General features: G+C 39.0%; 1 protein-coding gene across 8 annotated transcripts; it reads left to right on the top strand.

Annotated features, from left to right (window-relative positions):
- Positions 1–39: 39 nt before the first annotated feature.
- On the top strand, positions 40–27,399 carry TASOR (transcription activation suppressor). 8 transcript variants are annotated; one of them, XR_001557958.2, is made up of 25 exons: positions 40–665; positions 6,015–6,160; positions 7,242–7,334; positions 8,108–8,180; positions 8,776–8,867; positions 9,239–9,397; positions 9,914–10,041; positions 10,628–10,659; positions 11,364–11,469; positions 11,884–11,987; positions 12,088–12,191; positions 12,424–12,496; positions 12,694–12,768; positions 14,225–14,938; positions 16,083–16,525; positions 17,907–18,048; positions 19,252–19,308; positions 22,032–22,975; positions 23,698–23,820; positions 24,299–24,458; positions 24,978–25,086; positions 25,252–25,430; positions 25,515–25,667; positions 26,031–26,223; positions 26,301–26,400. XR_001557958.2 is itself a non-coding variant. In XM_015875017.2 (24 exons), the coding sequence occupies exons 1-24, from the start codon at positions 299–301 to the stop codon at positions 26,852–26,854; spliced, it is 5,004 nt and encodes a 1,667-aa protein (XP_015730503.1). In that variant the 5' UTR covers positions 40–298; the 3' UTR covers positions 26,855–27,399. The 8 variants fall into 8 exon arrangements, 7 of the variants coding, with proteins under 7 accessions (XP_015730503.1, XP_015730499.1, XP_015730502.1 ...); XM_015875017.2 differs by lacking the exon at positions 26,031–26,223 and having other exon boundaries at positions 19,255–19,308; positions 22,155–22,975; positions 26,301–27,399; XM_015875013.2 differs by lacking the exon at positions 26,031–26,223 and having other exon boundaries at positions 19,255–19,308; positions 26,301–27,399.
- The last annotated feature ends 478 nt before the right edge of the window (positions 27,400–27,877 follow it).

The raw sequence follows: 27,877 nt of genomic DNA, 5'->3' as shown, positions 1-27,877 counted from the left end.
CACGGGGAACCCGCATCCCCCGCCCGCAGCGCCCTGAGGAGGCGGCGGTTCCCCACAGGCCTGTGCCGGCCCCTCCGCTTCTAACTGGCGCCACGGGGCGTTGGCTCCGCCCCCTTCCCGTTTTGGCTGCCGCCATGTTAGAGAGCGGGGAGGGGGCGGCGGGGCTGCCATAAAGCGAGCGGACGGAGGGGGAGCAGTAGCCGCAGCCGGCGCTGCATGGAGCCGGGCGGGGGTAGAGTGGTGGGCGAGGAGGAGAAGGTGCGGGTTATCACGCTCGCTTTTCGGCGATAGGAGAAGAATGGCGGATGCCGCGATCTCCGGTGGCGACGAGATGGAACCGGAGCAGCATCAGCGGACGGAGAAGAGCAGAGCGGGCCTCCTCGGAGAGGAGAGCAATAGAGCGGGAGCCGCCGAGGACACCACACAAAATGGCGGACGCTCTGAGGAGGCGCTGCTGGTGGCTGCAGTAGCCGCAGAGGACGAGGTCCCCCCAAACCCCAGCATGATTAGCAGCAGCGAGCGCAGGAGCAGCATCCCAACGGCACACGAGCAACAGCCGCCGCCCAGCGACGTGTCGGGGGGGCCTCCCCCTCTCCCTAAGCCCCCAGAAGACGTGCCTGTTAGGAGGAACTTTCAGATCCCCAGGAAGAGCAGAGAAAAGAAAGGTTGTTCCTTCCCTTTCCTCCTTTCTCTCCTTCGCTTCTCCCTCCATCTGATTCATTAGGCAGGCTCTTTGTGCACCTCACACAGCTGCATGCAAAATCCTGCGGGTGTGGAGGAGGCTGTGGCATGGCTCGGAGCGGCGAGGCTGCTGGGGATACGTTTTCTGGCACCAGAGAGGCTTGTACATTCTTTCGTCTCCCCACTCCTCCCCCTTTTCCGTTTGTATTTGGCCACGAGGAGGAGCGACCCATCTCGGCTTGAATCTCAGACCTCTTCTTTAAGAGCAAGAAGGATGCGATCCGGGTGGGCTGGAGCGCTGGTCCCGGCTCTGCTTCTGGAGACACACACAGAGAAGATGGTTCTCTGGAAATCGGACGAGTGGTTCGCCTCTCTTCCCTTTATCCCCCTGTGGGCAGGAGGGGGCTGTGATCCTCAGTAGGATCAACTACCGCACACTGAGCGGCGTTTCGCTTCAGTGACGGTGTACAGAAGATGGTTCTTGTCGAGTGAGAATTCCTCACTTCGCAGGCAGGAAACGGCCGCCCTGCGTTCACGTGCCTCGTGCTAGAGGTTTCCCGGCGTCCTTGGTTGATTTTTTGCTTCTCCAGTAGCTCTTCCTCTGAAAGCCCGTGGTATTTCTTGCTTTTCGTAAGAGTCCACTGGCCTCTCCTTATCTGGTTTTTGTTAAGTGCTGTAGTAAACGTGTCTTTCTCCCCAAAACTCGTCTCAGATCTTGACCCATTATGACTTGTGGTCAGTGTCTTTGAATCAAAAAATAGCAGGTCGTGTAGGTTTCTAATTCTTCAGAGAAGAGTCTAATGTGTAACTTCTTGAAGTGCTTTCTTCTTTAAGGAAGAGATAAAGGTAGGTTTATTTCATTATCCCATTCCCTTCCATATTTGGCATTAATTTTCCTTCTATTCCCTTCTTCATCATCCCTGTTTCTTGAGAGAGTATACCACTGGCAGAGGACTGGGTTGATTTGGAGGAAAAAAGCCCCAAAGAACCAAACATTTTCTGCTCATCTGATGGAAAAATGGATAAAACATTGTGTCCTTTTCACTTCCATATCTCAAAACCAAGTGTGATTATATTTAAATACTTTTGAATGTAACTCAAATGTTTAGTACTAAAGCACAAATGTTTGAAGTTCTTGGAACACTTGGTTCCACTGTGAATGAAAAACTGTCAAGTCTCTTTGTACATCATACAATTCATCATTTACCTCTGCACTACCATTTTGTAAGTGTGCAAAGAGCTTTAAAGTAACATAGGTCAATCATCAGACTTGGAGACCTGTCTTGCTCTACTTCTAAAACTGACTTTATGAATTTAAGGTTAACTGACCAGTTCTTAAGGTCTCACTTTTTAGTCTACTGAGTATACTGTCTTTGCCTTCCAGCAAGAGGCTTCTTGGATATTTCATCTTATGTCATGCTGGTGATTTAGTTTCCAAAATCCTGAGTATAGACTTCATTCTGCCCACAGCGATTGTAGGCTTTTAATTGCTCACGATTGCCCTATTGTCCTTTTCCAACATGATACTATATTGGTAAGAACTGTGAGGTGATGCTTCTTAGGCAAGACTACTAAAAGTGGGAAACCATGAACATCGGTCACTTGATCTTTGAGAATCTTTTGGAACTAAATGAGAAGATTTCACAACATATTCATCATCATAGTCATATGTGCTTAAAAGATGCAGAGTAGCAGTATTCAAATACGTCTTTTAAATTAAGAGTATGTGTAACATCTGTCCCTTTCAGAACAGCTGTTTTGGAAGCTTCCTCCAGTCTTGTTTTGGAATTGCTCTTTTTGTTTTGCTTTCCAAACCTCTAGTTTAATTTTTGGATGTGTACCATCTTGATGGGTAGCTGTTTTCTTAATTATGAGAGACTGTTATGTACAAACTATAACATCTGTGCAGGATAAGATAAATTCGTTTTAAGCACGACCAGGTACTTTTGGTGCAACTTTTGACTGTAAAGCAAACAAACAAAAAAGCCCATACAACAAAGCAAACAAGATATGGCTGCTTGTTCAACCTTTCTGGAATTTATTTGCAGCTGCATTTGGAAACTAATAAGGAACTGAGAGTCAGTTGTGAAGAATTGCATCTGGAAGACACATACTTAATCCTAGCTGTGATTAGTTGTCACAAAATCTTTCTTCTTCTTTCATAGTGGATTAATTCTGGAACCCAAAACTTATGTAAGATTGGCACTGTGATTTTTCTTCATTTATTTGTTTGCCTTCTTAAAAGCAAACTGTCTTTAAGTTGTTTTGAGCATGCAGTTTAGTAATAGGTGCTTAGGCTCTTTTGAGTTTCTTAGTGCTTCTCTGGTCTCTTCTAAATATCTGATCTCAGATGTCTGAATCTGTCTGGGATTTCCAAGATCCTTTTTTAATAGGATAAGGAAAAAAATTCTTTCCAAGATAAACCACTGGAAGAGCGTTTCTTGCTGTGGTGAACTAACTTCAGGATATTGGTCCTCTCATCAAAGTGCCGTTGCCATTGACCTACGGGATTGCTCATTGGTTAAGATTGAGCACTTACTTCCAAAGGTGACCAGGTTAACAGATAGGTGAGTTTTGTTTCTCAGACTAAGTGGGGAGAAAAAGGTCTTGCTCTTGTCCTTGGAAGTCCAAATAGCACTTGGTTGGAAGCCTAGGTAGTCCCCTTTCTACTTACCAGAACTTGGTGTTTCATTTTGCTTTCTCTTTTTATTCCTTTAATCTTCTGTATCTTTCAGCTGAGTATCTGCTACTTGCTACCTGCTGGTTCTACCTAGAGTTTTCATTAAGGAATCCTTCTGGTAACTACTTAAAACGTTTGAGAGCAGAAGATGTTTCAGGCTGACAGTAAGCATTCAACTCCAACATTATGCTTCAACATTATGCACTGATTCTCAGTCTTAAGAAGTGAAGAGTTTGGAAAATTTTTTTTGCTTTTTTTTTTTTTTTTTTTTTTTAGTAGCAGTTGCACTATCTTATCTTCGCTTACCAGCATTTCTGAAATGGACTGTAACTGTCTTCCTTGATTTTTTTTTGTGTTTTGACTTAAAAGAAAGATCTGCCTCCAAACTCCATTTTCTTAAGTTGAAAAATCAAGCAGCTATAAAAGAAACTCAGAGCCTGCAGGGAACTACACACATCCAAACACACAGTCTGACTTTGGTCCCAAGACTAAGTGCTTTATTTACGAAGCCTAGTTTCTACCTAAAAAATACATATCTGCATCCCAGTATGCTGAGTAGAAACTAAATGGAAATGCTGTTTATTCATATGTCTGTGGTACAAGCTGGCAAAAGCTGCTATAATTTGTTTGTATGTACTGTAATGATTAGCCGGCACTAGACTTTGATCAATTACTGCTTAATTTACACAAGTTAGTAAAGGTAGTAAAGCATACCAATGTCAGGCTTGTATGGTGAAAAATAAATACACGCATTCCCATTCTTTCATGTGATGTAGGGCTGGAGATAATTGACAAAGCCCTTTGTGTATAAGCATAGGATTTGGTGACTGGTGTAGGCAGTACGATCTGGTGCTGCTCAGTTTTTATTTCTTCTGCACTCTATGAGGTACAGACTCTCATGTAGTGACCACGACCTTTTAGAAGATGGCTGCTGGTCAGCACCAGTGCTTAGGGCAGTATCAAGACAATGGTGGACGTAAGGTCTTGTTTTGGGACTCATTTGATCAGTGGATGGAATCAGTCTTAGTTTTTTGCATACCTGGATAGGAAAAAGTGGAATCTCAAAGTGACTTAAAATATTTCAGTTTTAATCCATCTTTGCTAAGAAAGTAGCAGCAGCACTTCTAGCTTCAGGCAAATGTAAATTAGATAATCCTTGTTTGGGGGGGGGGACATTTGGGGATGTACATGAAAATACAGATAAGAACAGACATGACACTTCTTTTTATAAAGAAACAAAGAAGGCTCCAATAGTACTGTGTTCAATAATTATAGGAATTTAGAGCCATTCCTTCAATCTGTTGAGCACTCCTTGTATAGTAGTTCACAGTTCATCCTATCTGTAGAACAGGGAGCCTTGCTGTTTTCTAGGAGGACTCTCTGGGTTCACTCATCAGAACTTTACACAAAGCGGGGTATTTGAACGCATGGGGATGCAGTAGACACCGTTTGAATTTGTGGTAGGGTCACAACTGATGTCATAGTGTGCCTCTTCTGGTTTTGAGCCTGGGGTGCTGGTGAGGCATGGCACGTGGTAATGAGTCCCTGAGTAGTCCTGTAGGGCTTTCTGCTCACCTGGGCTCAGCAGTAGGAAATAGGCTGGGGTTGGTGGAGTGTGCGGGGATGGCGTGTATGGTAATCAATGTTCAGGAAATAGAAAATAACCAGTGCCAGCTGTGTCAGGCAGAAGAGGAGCTGATACGTGAAGCCAATGCTGTTTGATGCCAAGACAGATCTGAGGGGTGTTTGTCATAGCACAGAAAGGCCTGGGTTTGAAAGGACCATAATGATTATCTAGTTTCAATCTCCCTGCTGTGTGCGTACTGTGCTTATAAGGTTAAGATGGCATTTGCAGCCCTTTTCCAGCGTGTGTATTTCCTTCATAGCTTTGCTTTGTGTTTTAATGTCTTTTCTGTAGAAGTGTGCTTAATCTCAACAGTACTATACAAAGTTTAGAAGTTCTTCTGGTTATCTTTACTCCCATATTGCTGTCAGTCTCATGAGAGCTGAGGTGTAGCTGAAAGGTTTTCTAGATAAGAATGGTTTCTTATTTGCTTTCAGAGCTGTTTTAAAACTGCTTGTTCAGCGTTGCTGGTGTTGGAAGGTAAATTTGAGCAACAAATGAAGGGCTTTCATTTTAAAGTAGTTATTGTGAGGGACAGGACTATAAAGAGTGAATGTATGCAGTGTCGTTTTTCAATAGTAAGCGATTATCAGGCTTCTTATAAAAAAACAATATTGAATTTATTCATATTTTACATAATTGCCATAAGCAACAAACAGAAACTCCTTAATAGTTCTAAAGAGTTGTTTAGCTGTGAAATTGTTTTTGATGTTTTTATTAGAGCAATTTGTTGCTTGTTCTTAATTAAGAGCTAATGAATTTAATTAAAGTTTTGTAATTTAAGTAGTGTTTGCAGTACTTAGTAGATTTTTCTCAAATGGTAAATTGAGACATTGAGGTGCTTATCTTATAACCTCCTGAGAACTGGCGGTTGATAAGTCATGTTAATAACCCATGTTAATAACTACCTGAAATGGACCATGACTGTGTCTTCAGTCATTTACAGTCAACGAACTGAAAAATGAATAATATATATATTTTTTTTTAAGATGTATCTTGGTGCTTATTTTTCCTCCTTCTCTTTTCTAGCACTCTTTCAGCCAGTAGCCGTGGGCTCACGAGAGTTCGATGATGTTGTGAAGATTCTGCATTCATCATACTTGGAACCCAGTTCAGTGTCCAATTTTAACTACAGGAGAGCCAGCTTAGTTCATAGCGAGCTGTTAGAGAAGGAGGTGAGTGGGTTTCTGTTTTCTTTATGGATAAGGTACAGATCAAATCAACTTTGATGCATTTTCTGAGTTTAGAGACAAAGACCCAAAGAGTATTTTCTGTTAATGTGCTTCTTGTTGCAAAACCACATCCCTGAGAATGTAATCAACTGTTCCTCGGGCAAGTTTATTACTACAGACGTATAAAATCTTACCTGAGCTGGTCAATGAATAAAAGAAAAATGGTGTGAGGAATCCTTTTGCTCTGTTGATATTTTGTTTTTAAAGTGTTGTTGATTTTGCTTGTTTTTAATAACCTGTAAAGAGGCTGTAGGTGCTTGTAAAGAAGGTACAGAGTCTTCTTTGAATGGCTTGATGCTTCCATTGAAAGTTATGATTAAAATACTTGTCTGCTAAGAAGTTTATTTAATCTTGGTCAGTTTCCAAGAAGTGGCATCTAAACAAGTTGGTTTATTGAACCTAAGAAGTGAAGAAGTGTGGTTAGCTTGAAAGCTGTAGCATTTTTGCTGTACCTTATCCTGTGTTTCTTAAATCCAGTCTTGGCTGTCTTTAATAAGTTTGAAGTAAGTTTTTGGTCCCGTGAAATCTGTTTCAGATTTTGTGCATGGTGTGACAGGATGTGCAATTAGTTTGCATGAATTTTTGTCTTGTGAACTCTGAAGTATATTCTGCTGTTGTACCATTGGTGGATTGTGGTTACAGTTCAGGTGTATATCAGCTACTGAAACCCGCTCAGTAGCAGTGAGGCAGAGCTACTGAAGTACATGCACTGTGTAAAACAGTATTGTCTTGTTTTCCTGAGAAGGGAATTAGGATCACTTCTGGAATGGAATTCACAGGTGGTATGGAAGGCATTGAGCTATATGCACTTCTTGGCAAGCACTTTACAAGTAATATTAAAATGCACAGACTTGCCAGAAGTGTTTTCATCTGTCTCATTCAAAATCACCTTTTGATTGGTTTTGTGCACCTGGATCTGCTAGTGTTGGTGGAGCCTTAAAACGCTGATAGTGCAGTTATCTGTGTGTGTGTGTGTGTGCTAAGAACTTACTGTAGCAGATAATTTAAGGACTTGCTGTATTAGTTCACAGAAAAACGCAGAGAGCTGAAATTTGATGGTCGCATGGATAAAGAGCTTTCTGAAAGCTATGCATTTCTGATGGTTGATCGACCTCAGGTAAGAAAACATAACTGTGTGTAACCTTTCCTTTTTAATTAAGCAGTATTTCCTTTAACTGGATGTTTTCATCACACTTACTAATCTTTAAGTTGCTGCTGCTAAATTCAGCACTAGGAGGTGCAGATGGATGAAAAAGATACAATATTATGTCACAGTTTAAATCTCTCTAATTATTTGTTATTTATGGTGCCATGTTTATATGTCCAAGTATATTTTCCCTTCTGATTTATTGATAGATTTTTCTGGTCTACGTTTGGGATTTCTGTTGATTTTTGCGAAGGTGATCCTGCTCCTTTCCTATATATGCAAAGGATTTGTTTTTTGTTTAGTGGGCAAAAGTAATGGCTTACCATATAGATAAACAGATGCATTCTTAGGGTATTTCTGTGCTCCAAATATGCCTATATCGATATATAACCTTAATAGTAGAAACAGACTTTTTGAATTTCCAGTCATATATATATATTTTTTTTAAATGAAAATGCTGGAAAGGGTTTTTTTCTGCTACTGTGGAACCAGGATTTTGTAAGTATTCAATCATATGGCAGGTTTGCATCTGCACTGCATATCAAAAGTGTTTTTAAAGCAAGTAATGTTCAAAATACGTGTTTAAAGTTTAAGATACAGGGAATGTGTTGTGTCTGTGGGTTGTTTTTGCCATTATTTTTAGTCCATCTGGAATTCTACTCCTGTTCAGTTTATCACTCTTTGTTCTGTTCGTGTTTTGGCTTTCTCGCTAGATTTGTTTAAAAAATGTCTGTTCTTTTCAGATCCAAAGCATCTGTGAAAAGGGGCTGCAGGTGGGCCACTCCAAAATTGCAATTCTCGGCAGTCCTTCCATGGGTAACTGTCTTTTATTTGCTGTATGTGCTGAGATCATTCAGTATGGTTTAGCAGATAAATCAGTTGTGTCACTGGTTTCGTGCTTGACTTCAGGAATATCACATGTGTGTATTTTTGGCAAAGTAAGCTGGCACCAGAGCACTGCTTTGTTACTCTGATTAAAATCCTATCGCAAAGGATAAAAGCAATTTTCAGTTGTGTACATTTTAATTTTCATCATATATATATTCTGTATTCCCAGTAAAACTGAGAAGCCAAAGAATTCATCCCATCTTTGGCCTTCTATGCTCACAGGTGTGAGTACTTAATGTCCTCACATGTATCTGTATGGCCTTGGACCACAACACTTGTAGCAATGTGGCTACACTCCTTTCTAACTGACTTAGTGTCCATTCTCTGCTGTGGTGCACATATTAATTAATGCCACACATGGAATGTTTAAGCAGTTATTTTAGTGTCTAGGAGCTGTGAGTTGGGAACGTGCCTTTGTACCTTTTCCTGATCTGATTATGAAAAGCTTTAGTGCCTTGTAATGCTGCTTAAAGTATTTTAACATTCAGCATAATGTGCTTTTTTCTGTTAATATTCCTTTCAGGTGTGTATATCTCCAGATATGCTGATTTATTGCAGCCCAATCCTCTAGAAATTGGAGCAACTGGAGATGTGATTATTTTTAAAGTAATAAAGGTAAATTTGTTATCTGTTCATGAAGGTTTATATTGCTTAGTGATAGAATAAAGGTGGTTTTAACCGTACTTACTGAACCTCCGTTCATACAATTACCTACTTACAAAGAATGTGCAAGCTTACCACGTTTAAAATTCAGTGTGTACATTGAGCTTAATAAAGGATAAGAAATGTTTATGAAGGAGAAGAAATAAGTTGTTGTGGATTTTTCTGTTAAAGTATGGGAAGAATGTATTCTTACAAACACTACTTTCAAAACCTGTTGTGGTTTTTTTGGTTTTTTTTGCTTGCTTTTACTTCCTGTTCTGTGTGAAACACTTCGCCACTTCCAGGGAAAAGCTTATGTTTACAGTTCTTCTACTTTATTACAGGGAAAAATGAAGAGTATATATGACCACATAGGTATGAAAGCAATGGAGTCAACAGCAAAGAGTATATTAGATCCAACGCCAAAGCATGAGTGTCATGTCTCAAAGAATGCACATAAAGTGACCTCCTTGCTGGCATATCGAGCATACGAACTTACTCAGGTAATAGAAACTAAAGGATGTGTTACCTTACCTCAAGACTTCATTCAAACAATCCCCAAATTCACAGAATTATAGTTGTAAATTGTCTGAAGCATAGCTAGTACCAAGCACCTAAGTAGTTGTAGCTACTGTAACTTTATATAGACTTTAACACTACAGTCTCGTTTGTATGTATTCAGCAGTAGCCCATGGCAGCCTGTGTTCAGTTACAGAACAGTATGTCATTCTCTTCTCTTTCCTTCATATACACATATATGCTCTCAGACTTGATAGGGGAAGTCTTCTTGAGAGTAACTTCCAGCTTGTTAGATGTGCAAGTTAATATTTGGCATAATGAATTTCAAGTTATTAATCTCTTTCCATATCTTTACATAAGTAGTTAATTACTAGGTATATTTTATGTTACTCCTGTGAAACAGAGTGTATCCTTCAGGGGAGAAAGGTCACAAACTGTCAGTGTATAGAATCCAGTTTACCAGATTTCTAATTTACCACTGTGTTATGTTCTTTTTCTAGTACTATTTCTATGAATACGGCTTTGATGAGATAAGGCGAAGACCAAGGCATGTTTGTCCTTATGCCGTTGTTTCTTTTACTTACAAAGATGAAATTGTGCAAGCACCGAAATTTCTGCCCCCATCAAGGTAAGCTTGGAAATCAATTTTCATAAGGCTACATGCAATATGAATTCATAGCTTGTAGTAATCTACACAAGTTCTGAATTATTAACAGTGCTGAAATGAATGAACATGTCACAAGGACTTGTACTGTTTCTAATGCAAAGCAAGAGGTGATGGTTTTATACATCAAGTTGGCCTCTGCAGGAAACTGTTCTGCTATTCTTCTCACCTACGTCACCTTCATCACTAAGTGGAATTCACTGAGAAAGTAGAATAAATGTGGAGTCGTAATGATGTTCACAGCAATATCTTGTTTGGTATTCAAGAAAATATTCTGTATGTTTTGTCACTGGACTCTTTATTGCTGTTTACTTACTGCTTGTATAGTAACTGTCTGTGTTGGTTGTGGGGGCTGTAGTTTTTACTGCTAACAGAAGTTATCAGGGTATCAGAAATCAGAGAAGCTGATGCTGTAACAATAACTTGAGGTTAGAGAGTGTACTATCAGTTTTACTATTCTTTTAGATTGGTAGGGTATTCTTAGTATGAAATCTAGTAGCCAGAAGCTTCTGTCTCAGGCTAGTAATTCAGTCTCCTTTCTTTTTGTTAGATCAAACAGCTTCAACCCAGATAGAAGTACAGGTAAGAATGAACTGAAATGTATTACTTTGTGATTATAGGTGTGGAAGGTAATGGCCATTTTCCCATGTAGTTTTGTTTTTCTCTAACCAGAATGACTGCTTAGTTATGTTGACTGTCTGCCTAACTTATTCTGTACTATACTGATTGGAGGGATCTCTTCCTAATATCAGGTGATTGCACAGATGCCTTCTAGTACATCTTTTCTTACCAGAATAAATCAGAACGGAACAAAATCCAGTTTTTTTCCCCTCCTTTTTTTCTATTTTTAGTATGGCAGGAACATATCTTCTGTTCACAGATCTGCTGTTCAAGGGCACTTGAAATAGTAGGATCCTCATCTGCTTTTCTTTTGACTATCATTCAGGCAAAACATTCATATGTGTAAAAGTGGTTGGCAGTTAAGGTAAGAAGATATTGTTGCACAGATGCTGGACACAAGGATGTGCTTGTATGGCTATGTACAGGTACCATACCAACCTCCTTTGCTCTGCTGAGATGAAGTTAAAACAAGATAAGATTGCAAAAGCTCTTCTTGTTATCTATTGACTTATTATTTAAGGTCTTATGGTTTGCTCTGATATTAGCAGGAAGTTTCCCTAAAACAGCTTTCGGAGAATCAGCAGTCACTTTACTGCCATTTCCTCTCAGTCTCTCCTAACAAGAGGTTTCACCGAGTATTTCTTTTTGTCTCTGTCTTAATTTAGAAAAGTTTAACTATACATTATGGAGGGGACAGCTCTGGAATAAAGGCAAACTTTTATGCCATGTTTCCTTGAAGTCAGCAGCACGTCCTTTCCTCCCCTGCAAGCTGTGAGTATAATTGTTTAAGGAACAAATATTGCTGTATTAAAATTTGTTCTGATAAACCAGGCAGATTTCAGGCATATTCAGATGAAAATACACGATGGGTAGACGCTTTGAATATGTCCAACTAGAAGAGTCCTGAGTCATGAATGCCCAGAGCTGCTTTTAAGTTTGTTCTCACAACTCTCGTCAGCCTTTGGGTGCTTCTTTTGTTTGTTTGTTTTTTTATTTAAGTGACCCGTTCTCTTTTGAAGCAATAAGCACCACTGGCTCACAGAGCAGCCTGAGGAACTGATTACAAGCGTGTGTTTGATAATTTCTTTTTTGTCAATAAGGATTGGACTGTGGAGGAAGCGTCAAAGAAGAGGAGACTAATTCTTTTATTTTTCCCCAATTCAATCTCCTGCCCTTTGTCTCTAGACCTGAGAAACTCGACCTGGAAAAAGTTGTGAGCATCGACCAATTGAAGAAGAAAATATCACCGCTGTTGTTCTATAAAGAAACTTATTCAGGGGCAAAAGAAGGTAAATTGTTCTATATTAATCTTTTAAATTCAGAATGTTTACTGAATTTGAATTTTATTTTATTTTATTCTGTCTTCTCTCGCCCCTCATGCCGTGTCAGTGTTGAGGAATGGAATGTATAGTAGCCTGTATGAAGTTGTGGAGAAGTCCCGTTCTGGCAATCACTTGGAGGGATTGCTTCAAAAGCTGGAGAAAGAGAAAGTTGTGAGTGTAACAGATTTTACTGTTCCCTTTTGAGAATAATTCCAGTAACTTGAGGCATACTAGAAAATTTATGATCTTGTTGGAATTACAAAGCCGACACACTCCAAAACAGTGTTTATAGCACATATCTACACATACTGGAGTTAAGCTTACAGGCAGTAAGAGTATTTGTAGTGAGAAAATATCTTTGGTTGTTTGAAGCAGTGTTTTTATTTTTTGGTCTCAAAAACAGGTTCTTGTAAAACCACTTCTGGACAGAGGATTCCTTTTTCTTCTTTCTCCTTGGCAAATGGCATCCCCTTATGGTATGCATTTTCATATTAGGTGGGTGGGGTGTGGATGGGTGGGTGGGTGTGAGGGAGTGTTGGTTCTTTTGCATATGCTTGTGCGGGGTGGTGTTCTTTGTTTTGTTTATTTTTATGGTGTTCCCTAGGGGTTGAGTTATCTTTGGGAAGTATAGAAGGTCTTCTTGTTCCCCACTGTTCTTCTTTTCTCATTGTAGACCAACAAACTGGACGATCTCGCATGTTAAATGCATTGTTTTTGTTTCCAGAGCCCAGAGGTATAACAAGCTCAGGTAAGTTTGTTCACTGCTAAGATTGTTGTTTATGGGCTCATTTAGTGTTCAAATTCTGCTTAAGACTGGATGATACATCTTGTCAGTGTAAACCAGGAACAACAGTTTGTTACGGCCAAGGTGGTGGTACATGGAAAGTACATTTCTTCATGGAAGTAACTCCTGCATGAACTATTTCAGGCTCACTTGTTCCCTTTTGTGAAGTAAAACTACTTCCAAATTTCTTGATGGCACAGAACTAAGCATCAGTATTCCAAGAGATCTATTTATTAAGAATATTATCATCCATTTTGAGGAGTGGGATCTTTAACCATCAAAATGGGAAAGACAAAACACCTGAAAGTTTGTTATGGTTGTTTATTGTTAATTTTGCTTTGGGGCATGCCCCAAAACCTGACTGTACCGTGAAAGATGACTGAAAGGACTTAGCTTTAGTAGAACTTGGATGCTTTGGGATGAGACTTAGAAATTAAACTTTGATGGCTGAACTCTGCAATGAATAGTACAAGCAACAGAAAATAGTGCTTTTTTAGTCTGCTATGAGTTACTCAGAAGCAATAATGTCAAAGCACAGCTCTTCAGGAAGTTCTTGTCTGAAGTCTTGGCTGCTTCCTGTGTTCTTATTTCTAATCTTTGTAGTTCTTATTTTAATACATCCCTTTTGATTTATTTAACAGTTACTAAAATTCAATCACTTGTAGATTTAGTAAGAGGAGATACAGTGCGGGATGATATTTAAAGTGTGTGTGCACCAATTCCTTAAGATTATTCTCATTCTCACTGCTGTGACATTTCACAGATCTGTGAGCTGCAGTTCCTGTCAGACACAAGGTAAATCCCTGTTTAAGCCTTCAGGTGTTGCTATAAGGGGTTGAATAGGGAAAAGTCTGAGTCTGGAGGTAATTTAGTTTCCCGAAGCTGCTGTTTCAGGAATGTAAGAGGTTCTAATAGCATCGACTGGGAAGTCCTACTCTTGCTTCTACTGCACGTCTTTGATTTAGTTGGTTGTATTGGTTTGCAAAGCAGCAAAAAAGCTATGCAGCTTTCTACTGGGTTACTAGGCTGAATCTTATTTTAAGGAGAGCAAGTGGCAGAATTCCATAGGAAGGAATTATGGTCCCCCCATTTCTTGCAGGGGTCTGTTTTATAGTAAATCTTAGTAAGCTTCTGAAGTGACCTTCTTCTGTAAGGGACTATAAAGTGATTTAAACTGAAAATTGTGAGTATGTAGGAATTAGGCTGCCACAAAGTGATGAAAGTCATCAGTTCATGACTATAAGCAGGTTGACTTAAGCAGGCTTTAAAGTTGGTTACTTCCTTTCCTAGCACGTGGGTTATTTCTGTCATTCAGTCATTCAGTTTTTCATTATGTATAATAAAGAATATTGCTAACTAGTAGTCGTTTCTTCATAGCTTTATGATTTGATTTTGTGAATTCCCTTCTCTTTCATGGCAGCACAAAAAGGTGTTTCATGCGGAACACAGAAGAATTCTTCTACTGTGAAACTGCACGCAAAGCAGATCATTCCAGAATTCACAAAGTTTATTCAGTCTCTGCATTTTGCTTTAATCCAGTCTCGTAAAGATGCTTCGGCCGATTACAATGCTGTTGTGGAAAAGTATATAAATGAGTATTTGAGAAGGTGCTTTAGTGGCTCTGGAAAATACAGAGAATTTGTGTTATATCGCTATGAATCACGGTTGGATGACAAAAAATTTCTTTATCCTGCTCCAAGAAACAAATCTCACATTGACAGCTGCTTGCAGAACTACATTTTCAGTTGTGCGGCATATCAGCTACCTGTTTCTAGAGCTAGGGAGCTGATAGAGGGAAATCGAAAGCATCAACAGTTCAGTCCCATCTCAGATTATGAAGCTGCAGAAGAAGATTCTGAGTTTGCCAATGTGAAAGGTGAGAGAAGAATCCATGCAAAATATGAAGCAGCTGCTGCCAAGCGAAAATTCCCTCATCTTGCGGATTATGATCCAGATAGACTCAAAGACCTTATTAACTTAATCCAGTGTAGGAAAAAAAATGTAGGTGGAGATTCTGATTCTGAGGACCTTAGAATTAAAACTGGATTGAAAAGAAAACTGGAAAGACAGCCTGAAAATTTGCCAAAACACTTTAAAATGAGTGAATCTGCAGAGAATAACTGTCAATATGAAGGTAAGAAACACTTTGTTTAAAGTTTCTCTTTGAGTATTGTAATTTGCAGAATGGTTACAATGTAATCTTAATAGATTTAATATTTGTGTGGTTTCATGCCTGGTGTTAATAGAGATGTAGGTTGACCCTTCCTAGAAGACAGTTTAACAGGAAGGAAGACAAACTTCACCAGTTTGCTAAGCTGTGTAACTGCCTGAGACTTTGTAATATGGAGTACTAAGCACGTCTTGATACCCTGATGTCTCTGACTTCCAGCTTTGTTCAAATTCTTTATGGCCTCAGTGCCCCACATTAATAATTAGTAAATGTTGATTGAAGATGAGAATGAAATTTGTAAGCTTGAGGATAGTTAAGTTTTGAAAGAGCCAATAATGTGCCTATAGAGGGACTAAGGAAACATACTTACTGTTTTAAGACCTAAATGTCGTGTGACAAAAAGAATTATCTACATGCAAACCTCAGATAACTATTTTGAATATTATGTCAGTACTTAAGGTTTGCCCTTTGTTTCACTGGGCAATGAAGTGTTACTTCAGAAGAGGGAAAGCCTGGAAGAAGCGTAGCATGGAGAGGGAGAGTGTCTGTCAAGCTGCAGTAATTGTGTGTAAGATCGGTTTAGAAAACAGTGTCCCTTGTGACAGATGTGAGAAGACAAAGGGTGGACTAGATGCTAAATCATGGGATTCTAATTTGGAAGTTCCTGAATCTTCAGGGTCTTTGTGCAGTGTTATGTAATGTAAGTGAACGCATTTCCACCTGGCTGTAATCAAAACAGTATCTGTTCAAAACTAAATTTTGACCTAGTGTTCGTCAGCAGTGGTTTGAATTTCCACGTTTTTGTATAACCATGGAAGTAATTTGTCTTGCCAAACATCGTGCCTAAAAATACTGAGAGCTGACTGACCAAACATGATTAGGTTTTTATTAGTTGAACAGCAAATAATTAAATAATCGAATAAAACTTCAATCTACATCTTCCTGTTTAAAAATGTTTATTAAGAAAATAAGTGTATGATTGCTGTATGAATTGTTGTTAATGAGTGAGACTGATGGTATGTGTAGATTTTTGGGGTGTGTGTGACTGATTTTGCTTTTGTTTTGTAACTTAGTAATGGATTGCTCTTCTCCTTCATTCCCTCCTAAGGGGACAGAACCTTGGAGCCACCACAGGCTGTTTTCTCAATTATTTCTGGTCTCAGTGGACATGATGCTGACTTGACACATCAGGATGTATCTGACCCTGCGGTTACTGACACACATGGCCTCATTAAACTGCTTTTAGAAACAATTGCTAATTCAAGACACTTGGATTCATCATTGGCACAGTCTGTAAATCAAGCGTTAGGACTAAACACTGATGAAGTTGAAGAGTATATGAGACAAAGCTATGAATATGAATCCATTCCAGCACAGGACAAAGATGGCCATGAGCTTCCTGATGCTGCTCAGGCTGAACCTGTTAACTTTAAGGACACACAGAGCCCTGTGATGCTGGAGACTGATGCTGCTTGCTTACCCTTTGCTATTGATGTTAACCTACGGTTTCCAGCTAGTGAAGTAGGCCTTGAACACACACTTGTTTTAAAAGTAAGTGCAACTGACTTGTAGGTTGATGCTGTTAACAAATGTACTATTTTCATACATATTATGAGAATGAATGAAAAGATGTAATAATGCATAAGAGAATTTTTCTGTGAAAAAGCTTTCCTTTTTGGTAGGAGAACATATAAAAAAAATTAAGATACTTATTCATCATTCTTTACCTTCCTTCTCCTAAGGAAGGTTATTGATCTGGTTAAGGCACTGATATTTTCTGAACCCGTGACAAAGTAAGGAGACATTTGAGAGTTATTTCTTTTAGTTACTGCCTAGATGTTGCTTTTCCTGAGAATTGGTTACAGTGCAGCAGGAGTGGCTTTCACTTTTGGACTCTCACAGTAATTTGAGCAGGCCATTAATGATTGCATACTAAGTAGTTGTGGGGCTCTCCCCTGCCATGCCCCAAAAATGACAGGTGGATGGCAGCTCTGCCATTGTTCAGTGCTCATTGCTATCCTCTGCTTTTAGAACGTTCCTGTATTCTTTAACGTCGCGGACATGACTGGTGGTTTGAATGTGATGGCTTTTTCTGATTATGAAGTCCTTTTGCAGGTGTAAAGGAGTATTTTTTGACCAGGCTCCTCTGGGTCTAAGTCGAGATCCTTTCTTTCAAAGCTTATGCTTAGAACTCTTCCCTTCTCCCACAAATGCAAACCAAAAAAATAAGTAAATTGGTCAGAGACTGTGTAATTCCAAGACTTTCTTCAGCCTGTCTTGTTACAAGAAAGAAGCTGAAAGATGTTGAACCACACTCTGGTATTTTGAGTTGGGTGGAGGTATCTTAAATGAGCATAGTTGCTCTAAAGAAGTAGAATGAGGGCTGTATTTCATTTTAGTAATAGCATTCTCTTGTGTTGGTAGAACAAAATGGCAAAATCAAGTCAATTGCCTTTGTATACTCAGTATGCTTTAAAGATTCTGGAGAACTTTTTAAAATAGCCAAAAAAAAACCCACCCCAAAAACAAAAAACCCACAGCACAATGGTAACAGCTTACCTTGTGAAGGTAAGGAAGGAGAGTGAAGGTGACTGGTGAAGGAACAGATGTTTTTTCTTTTTCTTTCTTTTCCCCTCCCCTCCTTTTGTTTCCTTCCCCATCTTTCCCACAACTTCTGTACTCTATGGCGTGTATTTATGACTACCTTATTTACTTTGGTATCTTTGCTGATGGTCTGTTGCTGCCTTGGGAAGAATCAGACAGGTAAATGAAATGCAGCAGTACCTGATGCCAGCATTTCTAACTTTGACTTGACTCGACCAACAGCAAAATTTTTAGTGTGCTGGTGAATATGGGTGCATTCGTATCATTAGCTGTTCAGTAGATAAAGGCTTAATAAAACAGCTGTAAACTGAGAATTTATATCTTTTAGGAGCCAAGCACTGGAAGCGTAAGTAGCTTTGAAGACTACAGTCCCTGTCCTAGTACACCTGTAGAACATGTTTATCGTAGGCATCCCTCCAACTCAAATAGCACAGAGGTTGGAATGCCCTGGAGGCTTATTCCAATTACAGGTAAGATGGCTTTAACTGTAACCTTGCTGCAAATAGTGAAATGGTAACATATTCTAAGGGGTTGTTCGTTTCGAAGATTCCATTCTTGGGTCACCTGTTGGTACACATCCATCCAATTATTCCTGCTATTTGAAAAATAAACAAATTTATTGGATGAGAAAAGATACTGGTGGAAAAGTACTGCTTTGGGTATGGTGTGATGTGGTTCAGAAACGTGTTTCAGTATTTATCTGGTGAAGTACGTAACTGTTCTGAATTCTGTGTTTGAACTCAACTAGGTTCTGCTAAGGGTAGGATTGATGAATAATAGCAACTAGTAATTCAGAAAGTCATGAAAAACATCCTTACAGAAAGCTGTCTGCTTCTTACCGCATCACATGCTTCTACTAGAGGCGCTTCAAAGTCTCTCTATCTAAACATTTAAAACTTAAGCATATAGAAGAAGCTTCTTGTTCTAGTTCTTGATGGCTCAACGGTACCAGGTCTTGGGTGAACATAAAATAACCGATTTTGAAGGATGTGGAAACTGGACTGCAGGAATAGATGAGAAGATGTCCATTCAGGGCTGTGAATTGAGGCCTCATGAGTAAACCCACACAGACTGCATTAACTGCATTCTCTGAGTGAAAACTGATCTAATCTCATTGGAGGAATATGGGAGTCCCTGGCACTTGTAATATTCATCTGGTCATGTAGTTCTGCGGCTCCTTTTTGTGCTTGGCTGAGAAGGGAGGAAGGCAAGGGAAGTAGGTTTCTTTCAAAAAAATCTTAGGCTTTTTAAAGAAATGATAAGGTTGATGTTTTCTGTGTTTTCCTTAAGGGCTCAAGGACTGTAAAATGCTTTGGATAGGACTTTATTTTCCTATACTGCTGGCTTGGCCACTGTGCATATCGGCAGATGTGGTTATGGTTGCTGAGCAAACTAGCACGTGAATACAGGATGTGGTTCTTGATACTAGAAGGGTTTGTCATTGACACGTTGTGCAGTCATCTGTGAGAAGAAATTTTTCTAGAAAAAATTTTCTTCAAGGTCTTCTGAGAGGGGAAAGTGCTGTTCCAGAGATGAAAGAGGTTGTCTTGAGCATGGCTGGATTCGACTTTCTTGAAGTCAGCTCTCACTGTACTGACAAGTACTGACTGGCTCTGTAATGTGAAGGTGCAATAAAAGAAACTCTGCTAATGCTAACTGCTGCTCTCCTTCAGTAGGGATAGGAAAAGATCAGGAAGACCAGCTGGAAAAATGTGAAGATAAAGAAACAGGTGAGAGAAGAGTCTTTGCTGGGGGGTTCTGTCTGTCACTGTGGTCTGAACTACTGAGCGGCTTTTAGTCTCACCTTAGATTGAATTTTCATCAGAAAATGAGATCAATAATATGCTGTTTGGCACATTTGACCTCTTTTTATTGAAGCACATCAAGAAAGCTATAGAAGAGTCAAAAAAACCTTCAGTGTTCTGATCAATTAGCACTTTTAATTGGGCATATATTTCTATTTAATGTCTTCAAGAGGGTTTTGAAATTCCATTTTAAAAAATTGATATTCTGCACTATAACTTAAAGGCAGGTTCGCTCTTTTCTGAAACTGATGGCTTTCTAAAGCCAGAGGATGTATGTGTTGCTTTTTGTGGTTTGGTTTTTTAGAAAGGAAGGTGCAGAAAGGAATGCAGAGAACATCATTCCTTCTCTTTCATCCTTGCACAACTGCAGAAGAACAAGTTAGCGATCGCTCTGTTTTCTTTTTAAACAAAGACATCTTTTGATACAGAGCTCATTGTTCAGCTGAACTTAATTCTAAATAGTCTTAATAGTTTGTGACTTGAGTTGTGAAGGGGTTGTCTCGCATGTACCCTGACAGCATCAGGAAGTGCTGGAGGAGAGACGTTCATAAGTTCCCAACTCCTTTTGGCTTCTTCTGTATCACGTTATTGTTCATTTCTTCATGATTGCATAATCTAAACTTCTGACAACAGTGAGCAAACCTCAGTCTTATTTTTAAAGGCTAACTTACTTGTGTGTGTTTTAACTAATCCATCCTAACTGGACTTTGATTCAAACTGGGGGCTGTTCTTAGAGAAGATAAGCAAAAAATGATATTTGTTCTTGCTCGTACCTTCTCTCGTAAGAAAAGTGAAGGCTTTTGACAACATTCATCTTAGATACTAAGAAACAGGATGTTCTTTGTCACATGTGTTTTGAATTTATGATGTCAAGATAGCAGCCCCATTCTGGAATCTGTAGAAAGAATCCTCCTAAGCAGTGAAGAATTTGAATCTTAGTCTGCAAGAACAGCCATAAGCTCTTAAACTGCTCTTCTTCTAAGGTTGCTTTCAGGCAGGTTTTTTTTCTTGTTTATTTGACGTATTTGGTTACAGGGTATCACTGTGGGAGAATATGTCTGAAGTCAGGAATCCTGCTTTAAGAGCTGTTGAAATCTGTATTTGTGTTTTACTACTTGCTGATGCATTTTTTTTTTTTCCTGTGTGTGCATGAAGACTTGTGACCCAAAGGTGTGTGTCTATGAAGGGTACTGCCTTCATAGAAATCTGTTGCAATCAAGGCAACCTTATTTTAAACTACAAAATGAATGTATTATATTAATACTTTGAACTGGCATCTATATCCAGCAGTATATCTTTCTGTTAAAAGAGCTTTACAGATTTATTTACAGGTCCTAATCTCTCCCCTTTCTCCTTCCTTCCCCTCTCCCCCCCACATTCCTCCCTCTTTGTTTTTAAAGCAATATTTTAAATAATAGCATTTGAAGAGTAACTTAATCAGTCTAGTATGTGTTCTTAGCATGGAGTCATGAAGACTTTTCCCTAATCCCATTGTTACAGAAACTCTCTTAAATAAGCATGAGTGTGTTATATATTTCTTCTTTCATTGGTTTGTAACTGGCTTTAACAAAATGTAAGATGTTACATAAAAATAGCCCCAGATTTAAAGCTATAGCAATTTTTGATCTTCCTGCTAAGAGTTCCTTATAATGCAGTATTTATTCTTCACAGTCATGTAGGTTAGTAAGTCATAAGTAGCTCAAGTATCACATATGTCGCCTCCAGTAGCTTACATCTCAGACAAGCTCAAAGTGAGTTACTCTACTGAGTTTTCCTAAGTCTTCTAAAACTAAACTGCTGTAAGGCAGAGGAAGGTGATGGCAGTGCCTTCTACTGAGACACAGGCACTGTGGACTGTTAGAAGGTAACAAATAAGAACAAATGAGCTCACTCCTTCCAGCAACCAGTGACAGCTTGAGGGGAGTGCAGTTCCTGTCTGGAAAGATGCTGCTCTCTTAGAGAGCAAACCCTTAAATGAGGGTGAGGAGGGCTCCATGCCTTCCAGTCACCCAGGTGCCTTGCTTGTACCTGAGCTGCCTGGGTTCACTCTGCCTTCTCACCTGCTGCTCAACCATTGGCTTAAACTGTGATCTGGCAATTCTGCTGCAATATGCTTAAGTATGCTACAGGCAAAGGGCAACAGAAAGCCCAGTTCAAATTGAAATTGCATGATTTATATCTGTTTTTAGTGTTTTTAAAGAAAATTAGAAATTTGCTTTGACTGGAGGGTTGAGCTTTGAAGGATGAAGGAAGAATATGTAGTTTTATTGACGAAGGAAATAAAATGGAACACTTTTGGAATCTGTAGAGGTATAAAGTAACTGTGAGATGAAGTTTATGCCATGCAAAACGGATCCTGCTAGAGGCAAATGTTTTCCTTTTAGATTTGGATGGACATCGGATTAGGGAGTGCATATAACTTCTAAAACTGATTCCAAGTCAACTCTGTTTCAGAAGAACACTAACTTAAAAATGGCCAATGCTGTTTTGGTTACTGCCTCTGCTACATAAATCTTCTGGTTTTCTACTTACAACTTTATTAGATTTAAAGAAACAAAAACCAAAACCCTGTATTTTTTAGGTTGTTACTGTATTAGCTGTTACTTTCAAACATGAGATGATGATGATGATTAACTCTTCCTGTATAGGTCTGAAATCACCAGAAGAACCACTGGTGTATTTACCGCCAAAGGATGCCTTCCCTAATGACCCACGGGTAATAAATAGACAGAGAAGTTCTGATTACCAGTTTCCATACTCTCCATTTTCAGACACACAAAAGGGGACAGCAGAAGATGGACTTTATACAAGACAAGTGGAGAAACTTGAAGATGAATGTGAACTAACAGATCACCCTTTTACAACACAGCATTCCATAAGCGCAATAGTAGAGACTGTGATATTAGAAGAATATGGTCTCTTTGTAAAAAAGATTCAGGAAATTTTGCAGGAAAAAAATATTTCTTATGTCAGTGGTATGTTCACACCAGTTGTCTTGGGCCAAGAGAGGATAATGAGGTTTTCTGAATATGTATGTTTACAGACATCAGAGGTTTCTGTGCAAGAATATGTAGAGACACTGAGTGAGAAAATGAATAGTGTTATTTTGTCCTCTTCGTGCATCAGACATACTCCACCAATTTATTGTAGTCCTGAATCAGCAGAAGTAGCTCATAGTGCTGCACCGAAGCCTCCACCCAACGTGTTACCTGTCTGCAGAGACTCTGACACGACACTGTTAACAGAGCCATTGTGTAACAGTGTGGTGGAAAATCCTGATTCTATTGAGCAGCAGTCATCGAGCTTGCCCATAGTGAAGGAGGGAGTAGAACATGTGAATGCTAAAGCAGAAGTTGTGCTGATGTCTGATCAGGCACCTTCCAGTGGTAATTTGATGGAGCCGCCAGAGAAGCCTCAGAAATCCCCAGAGAACCTAAACGTTTCAACCCAACCAGCTCTTTCTGATTTTATCAGCCAGTTAAAACCGGAAGTGTTTAACAGTTTGGTTGAAATTATTAAAGATGTACAGAAAAACACTGTGAAATTTTATATTCATGAAGAGGAGGAAAGCAATCTCTGCAAAGAAATCAAGGTAAATGTGTTCCATCTCAACCTCTCCGTAGTGTTAAAATAGAACAGGGTAGCTTTCAAACCAGAATGGATGAAACAAAAGGGAGTCTAAAACTTGTTGAATTATTACAGTGAATTGTGAAAACAGGCTGCCCTGCCACACTTCTTGTGTGGGGCTTTGAGACGGTCTGTCTTGATTTGGCGTTTACCTCATTCTTATTGTTTGAAAAGCAGAACTGGTTGGAGTTGGGGTCTTTCTGAAGGTGCAGCCAGAAGGGTTGGGCTTGTGGAAGGTTTTTGGAAAGACAAGAGCAAGAATATGATGATATTTTCACATATCCTTGCTAAAATGTTATGTGTGGTGGTGTGCTGTTTGTTTTATTATTTTCTTCTGTTTTTCCCCCTTTGGTTAATATTACAGTCAGCTTTAGAGATTGCTGCCATTCTGTATTTAGCGTGCAAGATGAAAGCTGAAGTTGAAGTAATAGAAATTAATGTTTTCTTGAAACCTCATGCCGTCTTAATGGTCTGTCAGCTGGCCACTTACACACTGCCCTGTAAGACTGACCGACCTGCTAAAGTAGCCTGTTTCTGTGTTGCTGCATCCTTCTGTTTAATGTATCTGAAAGACAGAAATAGTTGTCCCTGCGAAATGCATTTGAATGAGAAACCCATTAATGTTTTGGCTGAACTAGCTTTTCCCTTTTTTGTTTTTTCCCCACCAATCTCTTTCTGTGGTGTCAGGAGTACCTCACTAAGCTGGGTAATACAGAGTGCCATCCAGAACAGTTCCTAAAAAGAAGAGCTGCTTTAGATAAACTGTTGATAATTATTCAAAATGAAGACATCGCCAACCACATCCATAAGGTACTTCACATAAGTAAAAGTGTACTGCAGAAAACAACCGTTAAAGCATAGCCAGAAGAGCTCACTGTGTAAGGCTACTTTCTTAATAGTGGCCTTTTCAAAGAAACAGAATTGTTTGGGGTCATGCCTAGTTCTGTTACATCATATACTTGTAACTACTTCTACCTGCACATTGTTGGTAATGAATGCTTCTGGTGCATTTTAGTAATTAATAATTTTTCCTATTCCTTGTTAATTTCTGTTGAGGGTCCAGTAGTTCTGCTTTAATTCCCTAGTGCTCAAGCAGCAAGTGACAGCAGCTGTTAGAGTGACATTAGGTATTCCTGAAGCAACTCCTGTAATGTTTTTGAGAGCACCCCTTAAAGCAAGGGATTAAAAATAATTCCTCGATAAGTTCAATGAGAAGATTCTTCATCTGTTTTTTAGCTGTGATCTCTGTTTTCTTTTCCCTCATGTGCCTCTCTTGATTTTTGAACAGGTACCTGGCTTAGTAAATTTGAAGAAGCTTTCTTGTGTCAGCTTTGCGGGTGTCGACAGCTTGGATGATGTGAAAAATCACACTTACAATGAACTCTTCATGGCTGGGGGCTTTGTTGTGTCAGATGAATCTGTCCTTAATCCAGAGAGCATCACAACAGGTAAGTGTGATGCTTTCTGGAGCTTTAAAAACACAGAGAAAGGCAGAACTCTTAAGATATGAGAAAGCTGTTGTACTCAGAGATGATACAGTGAATTTTTTTTTTTTGAGAACTTGAGTCTTTTACTCACTGGCCTGGCTGGAGAGTGTGTGAACACAGAGATCTTGCCTTTTGAAGATTGTCTGGTTATGTATGCAAAACCTTTTATTATAAGAAGGTATTAGAAGATATTTTAAGAAGGCTGATCATGCTGACTGAATTCAGCTGTTCTGAAAGCAGATACCACTGTTAGGCAATTGGTCTTCAAAACAAAACCCCTCTGTTTGGGAATATTTTTGTTGGCTAAATTATCTAGGAAGAAAAGCTCAAGTATTAGGGCAGTGTTCATAGTTGTGTAACTGCTTTGATGAAAACAAAAAAACACCAAAACAACAACTCCCTTTTTCTGTATGTGTTTAAGCAGTGTTTTTCAGTTTGCTGACTGTGAAATTTATCTTCTGTTCAATATCTCCCGAACAGATAAACTGAAACAGTTCTTACAGTTTCTGGAGGATCTCAATACCCCTGATGGAAAATGGCAGTGGAAAGTCCACTGCAAAATGCAAAAAAAACTGAAAGAGCTGGGGAGGTAAGCAGTGATCTTTCATACACCAATTGCTAACATCTCCAGCTTCAGTTACTCTCTCAAAGTCCCACTGAAGTGGGATAACTTACTGTTCTGTCCATCTTTTAACTGAATTTTCATGTTTAGAATGACCTTAAATCAGTGTCAAATATTTTTTTTCCATCACAGACTGAATGCTAATGCCCTGAGTCTGCTGACCCTGCTGAACACCTATCAAAAGAAGCACTTGGTTGAAATTCTGTCTTACCATAACTGTGATTCTCAAACTCGAAATGCACCAGAATTAGAATGTCTTATCAGGCTTCAGGCTCAAAACATACATCAGCGACACGTTGTCTTCTTAACAGGTTACACACAAATGTGACTACCTTTCTCCCTCTTCTGGTAATAGGTGCTAAATTGTAATACAAAATCTCCTTCTGTGTATTTAGAAAAGAATCTCAAGCCACTTTCAAATTATGCTGATAATGGCGTAGTTATTGCCACTGTTGATGACTTCATGCAAAATTTTACAAGTCTTGTTGGCTATCACAACTCAGTTAATGAAGAAAACAGCCTATCTCCCTCTCAGGAAATACAATCAGGTAATACATAAACATTTATCATTTCTTCAGCTAATTAGAGGTGTGGGGTAGAGGTTCTTGAATTAGTGTCTTTGTGTAAATGAATGTGATAGATAGTAAAGAAAATCCAGCTCTGAAGGTACTGTTTTAAATGACTGGGGAACAGCATTGGAGATCATAATACAGAGTTATAGGCTAACAAGGTATCCAGGAAAGCAAAAAAGGTATAATTGGATTCAGGAAAACGATAAGCTGTTGAGATGAGCTCTAGTTATGATGAGCTGTTTTTAAGGTAGCTCAGAAACTGTAGACAAACACCTGAGACAGCAGTAGTTGTAGTCTTGTAATTGTCTGACCAAATACTGACCTCCTGTGTAACTTTAGATGCTGTTTTGACATAAACCCCATTGGAGTTGGGGATTCCCAACACTAATCATGAACACAGTGCTCAGAAGCTTTTAGCATCGGAATAACTGGAATCAGAGGGTTAAGTGTGTATGTTGAGTAAGTGAACGAGAGTGGCAGAAGACCAAGACTTAAGTGATGCTGGACTTGCAGACCAGAAGCATAACACTCTGTGAGTAGTGTATAGATTGTCTAACAGAAGTTCGTATTTCAATAGAATCGGAGTTTCTTTTTCTTTTTTTAACACAGCTGATGCAGAAAATGATGGAAAGGATGAGGAGGACATGTCTTTGGATTCAGGGGATGAAGCATCACAAATAGAAATCTGCAGTGATGCCTCTAAATATGATACTCATTTGGAAACTTTGCAGACTGAGACCAAGAGCTCACATGGAGTAAATGCAAAAGAAAGCTGTGTGTCAGAGTTATCTCCTGAAGCACAAAAGAGCTGTATGGAAAAGTCTTCAAAAATTGAAATGGAAGATATACAGCCAATTACTTCGCTTACTACAGACCGCTCTGCTGAAGGGGAAAAACACAATTCAGTTGAACGAGCTTCTTTCAATAACTTCCAGGTTTACAGCAGACAATTAAACATGTCTCATCAGTTCAGTCACTTTAATGTTCTCACTCATCAGACTTTTCTGGGAACAACATACCCACCTTCTACAAGCCAAAACCAAGAAGGGGGCAGTTATTTTCTATCTGCTTATAGTCAGAGCACGGATAAAGAGAAATCATCATCGCGTGGTGGCTGGGGTAAAAACTGTGATTCTTCCAGGCCGTATTCAAAACGGAAATAAACTTGTCTTTTTTGTACGTTGCTGTGGACTTCCTGTTTCTAAAATGTTGGATTAACAATTTCTATTTTATTCTGGAACAAAACATTTCTTGTCCTTTATCTCAAAGTTTTTCTGATCTTATTTAAACCATGATGGCCTGTACCTGTTGGAAGCATCTGAAAATTGAAATAAATATATATTTTTAACATTTATTGTACTTGAATTATCTTGGTTGTTGGCACTTTTGAGTTTCTACATTTGTATTTGACCTGTACATAGGTTTCAGTTTGAAGTCTGTTTTAATGTAAAATTGAATGTTTGCCTAAAATATGTGAAACGGCGAGTTTTTTTTAAAACTGTAAGTATCCAAATCACTTTTCTTTACATAAATACCAAAACTTATGTATTTATTTGACACAGTTTTGTACAAATGTTTTTACATAGCTCTAAGGCAGTGTACTTATTTTAATGACTGGATTTTGGCAAAATACCTCAATTAGATTAACCAATGGTGCAGTTCCATTACAAAATTGAAATAAACTCTTAATGCACAAGGGACTTGCTAACACGCTGCCTTGTCTGTGGTTTTTATGCTGTCTTCAAAATACAAAAGGAACACAGCCAAACTTTATTTCATAACTAGCAGTTTTCTTGGTGTAATTATTACAGCAACATCAGAATGATGTTAAAACTTGTTTCTTCCTCTTACAACTGCAGCAGTGATGTTTTAGTGACATCAGTAACCTGCCACCTGCCCTACTTCAGCACAGTTCTTCCTGGTGCTTCTTAGGTTTGGTATTATTCTATATATAGAGTTTTATCTTTTTTAAGCTTGACCTTTCAAATTTCATGTGTGCGGAGTTCAACTTACTTTTTCAAGGCAAATCTTTATCTGACTCAGGTCATGCATCATCTCACTAAGGCTGCCGGAAGGTACACAGCTGGGGTGTCTCAGTGCTTCCTGTGTTACTATTTGTGTTTTTATATATGCTAATGTGCTGACTTGTTTTTTTGTGTTCTTGTTTTCAAGTTGTCTAAAGCCCT

This window comes from Coturnix japonica, chromosome 12, assembly GCF_001577835.2.
Source record: "Coturnix japonica isolate 7356 chromosome 12, Coturnix japonica 2.1, whole genome shotgun sequence".
Classification (NCBI taxonomy): Eukaryota; Metazoa; Chordata; class Aves; order Galliformes; family Phasianidae; genus Coturnix; species Coturnix japonica.
Note: the sequence above shows the minus strand (reverse complement) of the source record. Positions and strands in the feature narration are given on the sequence as shown.